The sequence below is a fragment of the Vidua macroura genome, chromosome Z (assembly GCF_024509145.1).
Source record: "Vidua macroura isolate BioBank_ID:100142 chromosome Z, ASM2450914v1, whole genome shotgun sequence".
Taxonomy (NCBI): Eukaryota; Metazoa; Chordata; class Aves; order Passeriformes; family Viduidae; genus Vidua; species Vidua macroura.
This window is the reverse complement of record NC_071611.1, coordinates 81,189,609-81,196,162: the sequence shown is the minus strand read 5'-3', so window position 1 is coordinate 81,196,162 and position 6,554 is coordinate 81,189,609. Positions and strand designations below refer to the sequence as shown.

Sequence of the window (6,554 nt, the reverse complement as noted above, 5' to 3'; positions counted from 1 at the left end):
AAATAATAGTACAGCTAAAAATGCCTGGTTTATATATGGCAGAGAAGAAATCTGTCTTTGTAAAAAAGACATTACGGGGCTGAGATAAAACATTTTTCAGCTGATTCCATCTCCTCAACTTGAGTAACACGTTGGGGGGGAGCTGTTAAAGAGGATATATTAACTCAGGTTTGGGTTTCTAGGAGACCTAAGAGCACATAAAACCATCAGGGAACTAACAAACTTCATCTCTTCTAAATTATTGCCTTAAACAACCTCTAAGTGTGTTTTGCTTGGGTGTAGATAAATTTCATGGAGATCAGGTGTCGCAGAACAGAACAGAAATCAAGGCAAAGTCTCTGCACTCCTTCCTCACAGAAGTAAATCTTCATGGGTGGCATGAGGGCTGTTTGACAAAACCAAAATATTACACAGAAACTGCATGGAGCCCTTCCAGTCCCTTTATCACCCCTAAATGCTATTTATTAATATGGAATTCCACTGATGTAACCACCAGAAATGGCAAATTAATGATTTAAATTCATGTTCCACGTGAACCCTTGTGTTTTTTTAATAAGTATTTTTTTTTGTTTTGTTTTGTTTTGTTTTGTTTTTTTTTTTTTTTTTTTTTTTTTAATAACCCAAATATCTTGGCACCCATCAGTTAAGGTTGCAATTTTGTTTTTGGTTTTGTTTTTGTTTTTGTTTTTTTTGGGGGGGGGGGATTTTTTTGGTTTTTTTTTTTGTGTGGAATTTCTGTTCTCTGCTGACTTTTTTATCCCCTGCTGTTGCAACAGGCCATGATCTGAGGAGGGAAGCAGGTTTTGTGGAAATCAAAAAAAAAAACACCAAAAAGCTTAGCTGCAACAAGACAGAAAAACACATCATGTCATCATCAAAATTGCCCTGAATGGCAAAACAAAAGGTCAAGGAAAAAAAAAATCCAGTCATAAAGCAGAAAACACACAGGCAAGAGAATGGAAAGAATTGTCAGTGTAATGGGAAATGGAAAAATGCAGAAAGGTGGAAAGAAGGAAAGAAGTCAAAAGTAAAGTGGAAAAGCATGAAGGTAACCAAGATTATCTTGAGCAGATAAAATTAGTGCCAGAGGTCAGATGAGCAGTGCATTTATCTTTTGTCATGTTTTTTCATCAATTTATCTTTTATCATGTTTTTGGCTGGTCCAGAAACTCTGTTCAGATTCTTACTCTCTGTTGGTGCTGACTTGATTTGGAGGAAAAAAAGTGGACTGTAAATAAAACTCATTATACGGAGAGAATAAGTTGGTCAAAGATTTCCTCTGCTTTCATTATTGGTTAATTGATTTAACTCATTTGTGTGTGCTTAGGGTTTTTTGTGGGTTTGTTTGTTTGTTTGTTTGTTTGCTCCAACTGGCCAGCATTAAAAATTTTTCTGTTCATTCCATGCTGAAATATTTTTTAGGTATGCATAAATAAATCTGTGCAGAGATCTTGGTAGGCAAAGGGGTGCATGTTTTCACCTCAAACATAGCAAAATGAATGAACATTAATATGAGTATTAATTTCTTACATTCAGAGGAAAGCTAAAATGTTAAATCTGATCCTCCACCAACCAAACTTCGTGTTCCCATCGCTGCCTTTTCTTGTGCTTCTACAACCTGAACAAACTGGAATCATGTTAAAGGCTCTGGCTCCCCTTAGGTAATTAATTCAGGAATTACTGTGGTGGCTTAGTCAACTCTGAGTATTTTTTCAGAGCAGCTACACCCAGGGGAGTGCCCTTATCTCCGAGGGGAGCTCTGTTTTTTCTTTTCTTTTTTTTTTTTTTTTGCATAATTGGTCAGCAGGAAGCACCATGAGCAGATCAGAGAGATGGACAAAGTGAGCACTGAAAGGAGTCACCCTCTCTCAGAAGTCAGAGAGACTTTGCAGGTATTTGGGAGAAAAATCTGAGTCTCTAATTAATTACATTGCTGTGCTGGGAGCAATGCTGGGGATACTTCAGCCCCATTTTTACACTCACCAGATTATTTCTGGTGATTACATTCTGTTTATGGTTGTGGCTTTTTCTGCAGAGTGAAACTGGTGTCTCCCTGAGGCACACGGGGTTTTTCTGAGGTGTGGGGTTTCTGGGGTTTTTATTTATTTTTTTTTTAATCCCCAAAAGTGAGACTGGAATGACAAACTACACAAGGAAGGGGATAGGGTCAAGCAGCCTGGATAAAACCAAAACCATGAAATCCACCACAGGCTTCAGCAAAGAAAACAAAGCCACAGAAGACTTAAAATGCAGCTTTACATATAAATTTCATAAATTTATAAATTTTGTGCATCGATACTGGAATAAAACCAAAGGAGAAAAAGAAATATAAAGAAAGCAATTGGGACAGAGGAAATAAGCTGAAGACACTGTGAAAAGCAGGGAGGTAAAACTGTCTTGCAGATGGGAAATTTTGTTCAAGTCCAAATTAACTGTATTAACCAACAAGGAGAGAACCAGGAGCTAGAACTGACGCTGTCAGCAGGAGCAGAGCTGCTGATGAAACCATTTCTAGAGAAATCTAGCAAATCATTTCTAGATAAAAACCGAAATATTTAAAAGAGAACATAGATGTAGAACTTTGTCTACTGCAGTTTTAGAGACTGGGAAAGCGTTCAGCAAAAATAAAGAAAACTCTCTTTTCCAGAGAGTGGACATTTGACAGGCAGAGCTCTGTGTCCATGAAAGCAAAGTGCAATTGCAGAGCAATTGCAATTTATTAAATACTGTTTGTTCTGGTTGACAAATATTGAGTTTGAGCGGGGTGTCAGGAGATTTTACACTGATGGAGGGGCAGAAAATTTGGGTATCCAGACCTACTGGCACAGCTGTAGCCTCACCTGTCACTTCAGGACAGCACCAGGTGTTTCTGGACAGCAGCAAAATAACAAATACATGTAAAGAAAGTAATTCAACCATTAGCCAGTTAATCAGTCTGACCTCAGCAGCAAACAGGACTTTAGGACAAATTCTGAGGGAAGATTGTTGAACAGCAGGAATAGAGTCAGTACTAGAAAGAGGGATAAGATTAAACAGATATTTGACAAAGAAAGTCAAAGTAATCTGATATCAGGTATGTAACAAAAAACAAATGTGTAAGGCTGAGGAATGTGATGTATCATTTGCTTAGAGCTTGGGGAATTTAATGATATGGAAAAAATATATTAAAAAGGCCAGTGAACTGCCTTCAGTACAATTTCTGTAATATTTCCACTAATTTTACCATATAAAGTAATTGTGACTTTTGGATAAATACAACTTTCACATGGCTTATTAAGCAGCACTGAAAGGAGGAGAGTGGGTATTTAAAACACGCGAAGAAAGAAGGGCAGAAAAATTCTGATAATATATAATGCTGAATGCAAAACCCAGCTTTTTGAGGTCTGTTATGTGGAATTATTGATATAGAGCTTGTAGTTGTTAATTTCAAGTGGCAGTGAGGGAGACTGACTGCTAAATACTGTCTATCACCACAGACTATTGATCAGCACTGCAGCACAGCTGGGAACGGCAAATTTCATCCAGGGTCTGAAGAACAAAGCATGGAAACTGGAAAACAGAAATACTGAGGCCAAACGAGGATTTTATCTGGAGTAAAATCCTGGCTGGATGCACTCAAGGAGCAAGAATTCAGATGAGAATTCAGATGAGAACCAGTGTAAAGATGAATTCCTGACATTAACAGGTTACAATATCCAATTAGGACAGTAATCAGGAGGTGATACATTTAGAGAAGAATTTGAAGAAGCACACTCAAATGGTAGCTGTGGAGGTATGGTGTTATCTTACTGATGTTTTAAACCTCAAAGAAGACAAAATATTATTATTGGAAGCCAAAGAACAGCAGCATGAGAAGGATTAGACCATAAAATAAATGTGGAGGATTAGGAAGGTGTTTTCCATATCAGAAAAGTAAGGGTGCAGAACCCTTTTGCAGTAAGAAGACCTGAAACCCAGCTTTTTTAACAAATAAAACTCAGCCTACAGGACATTATGTGATGTAAAGAATGAGGACTATAACACAGTTTCCTTCTCTGCCTCAGGAAATCCCTTTCACACCTTTTGTAATTCCGAGGCATTCCCAGGCATGCAGCCCTGGCAGAGTTTAGCTACACATCTCCTGGATTTCAGCCGTGGAGAGGGATGCTGGATTTGTTAATGTGATTAAAAAAGCCACCTGAACATCTTCTACAGTGTTCCCTAATCTCCATCCCATCTCCAGGTGTAGATTTTTTTATAATCCTTATATTTTTTTTTTTTTCCTTGCAGCACTGGGAGGGAGGGATCCCAGCCCTGGTGGGATTCCACAAAGCAGAGAGGAATGGCAAAAATCAGAAGCAGAAATGCCCCAGCAGTTTCAGTCTCTTTGATTTGGGGTCTGCCTGTGCATTTCAGAGCCTGAACCAGCTGGAGGACTTGTGGTGGAGCTCAAATTTAAATCTTCATCCAGCTCTCCTTCAAGGAATAAACTCTGGAGGTACAGGTGAGTTTTCACGGGGAGGGAGAAGGGCTCACCTTGAAACTTCTGTTGGCTTTGAACTGTTTGGGTTAGTAACAATTGACATGCATGACTCCTGATTTACACTGAAGTGCTGACTATCGCACTAATTTCATTTTCCAAAAAAACCAGTCAAGCTCAGATACAAGAAGCTGCATTGTACAAGGAAAGGCAAAACGTATGTTTATTAGACATCGATGTCTGATTTGAAATTTGCCCTGGGATACAAGTGCTCATCATCTCAGAGCAGCGACAGATCTTAATTTCGACATAACACCTTCATTTGACCTTCATCCTGAGTCTCCTCAGAGGGAGAGCAGCTGTCTCTTACTCCTTGCCTGACCTTGACAATCCCTGTTTTAATAGGTACAGGGTGCCTTTAACTTCTGTGACTTTCCCGTGAACTCCTGAACGTCCAGCCCTTCCTGGTACCCTGCTCTAGCTTGGTAATTCATATTTACACAAACAGCACAATTTTCTGGCTGCTGAAAGAAACAAATCAAACTTTAAAAAGAGAGAGAGAGAGATGGAGTGAGAGGGAGACAGAGAGAGGAGGGGCAGTGATCCTGCATTTCTTAATTTCGCAAAATTAATTTCAGCCAGGCTCAAGGAAGGTAGGGGTGAAAGCAGGAAAATCCCTGCTCATTCTGCCTGTCCTCACTGCATAAACCCCCTGATTCTTCTTATGCAGGATAACCCTCAACGACTGAAGCTGGGACTGAAAAAAAAAAAAAAAACAGCTGCATTGTGCTGCAGGCTCAAATCTTGCCACAGCTATAATCTCTGGGACTCAAACAAGAACCAAACAGGATTCTGCAGGAGGCCAGGATAATATTTAGTGTGAATTAAAGGTATCAGGAAAGGCACATTTCTTTCAGGGTAAGTTACATTTTCTTTTTTATTGGTTTAGTTTGCCCAGTTATCTGATGTGCTGAGCCTTTTTAAATGAACCACACCAATAAATATCTGTGCTGTGGAGAACTGTGTGCAGCAGACCTCTTAAAATCAAATCTATTCTACAATAAACTGAAGTATTTCAACCCACTGCAGTTGTTTATTACTTTAGGATGCATGCTTTTTCTCTTTGTCTTAAATCATGCTGTACTTTACTCACTAACCTTTGCAAGGTTGTGACTAACTGCTGTTAAACAGTGCAACTTTCTTTTTTTGACTTTCCTTAGGGGAAATAATAATGCAACAGAACCAGAAAAGAAAACATTTGGTCACTAGCAACACAAGTATTTAAAAAACAGTGTGACAGCATTAAAAAAAAAAAAAAAAGTAAATTAAGGATCATTAAGCACATTATTCTGTTTCCCTCAGCAGCATGAAGATATTGGTATTTTCTCACTTATTTCCTTACCTTGAATGTGAACAATTCTTTCATGCTCCAGACTTGAGTTGCCAGGGTGAGGTTCAGCCCCACAGGCAGAGATCAGCGCCAGAAAAAGTAGAGCCTTCATCTTTACAGCCAAAAGAATCTTCTTCACTGTAAGGGCATCACATACGAAGAGGATTGTGAATTTTTTGGAAACCTTTTACAGTGTTGCACTGCACAGTTTGTGAGAGCAGTGATCTTACGAGGGTTCTTTTTTTTAATGCATCGAACCCACTCAGCTGGCAGACGTTACAACAGCTGCTAATTTTTCTAGGCATGAATATTGGACCATTTTATTGTGGACTTCAGCTAAGTGAAACTGGCAGTCCATATTTAACTCTGCCCATGCAGGAATGCAACAAGATTAAAAAAAAAAAAAAAAAAAAAGTGCACAGACAAATACTGCTAAGCCAAACTCCTTGCAAGACCACACATAAGCAGTACCTTCAAAAGAGGTTCTGGTGTACTTTTGATTTTTCCAGACCTACTCTAGACCTGGTCTGCAAATACAATTAAAACAATGAAAGCTCTGTCACTGTATCTACATCCACTCCATGATGCAATCTGCTGGTGATAGGTTTTCAAGATTAAAACAATCTTCTTGTAGGTTTTGGCGTTTCAATCAAGTCTGCAGCTTAACTTAGCAGTCAGGGTGGCAAATGTGCTCGAGCTAAGCAG

General features: G+C 38.9%; 1 protein-coding gene across 1 annotated transcript in view; it reads right to left on the bottom strand.

The window, feature by feature from the left end:
- The window catches only part of HAPLN1 (hyaluronan and proteoglycan link protein 1), a 28,000-nt gene extending 22,039 nt beyond the window's left edge, over nucleotides 1-5,961 (bottom strand). Inside the window, exons 1-2 of the mRNA XM_054003556.1 lie at nucleotides 5,862-5,961; nucleotides 4,405-4,407 (exon numbers count right to left, since the gene is read on the bottom strand). Of these exons, the coding sequence (XP_053859531.1) occupies nucleotides 4,405-4,407; nucleotides 5,862-5,961 (103 nt within the window). The remainder of the gene's footprint in view (nucleotides 1-4,404; nucleotides 4,408-5,861) is intronic.
- Nucleotides 5,962-6,554: the final 593 nt, after the last annotated feature.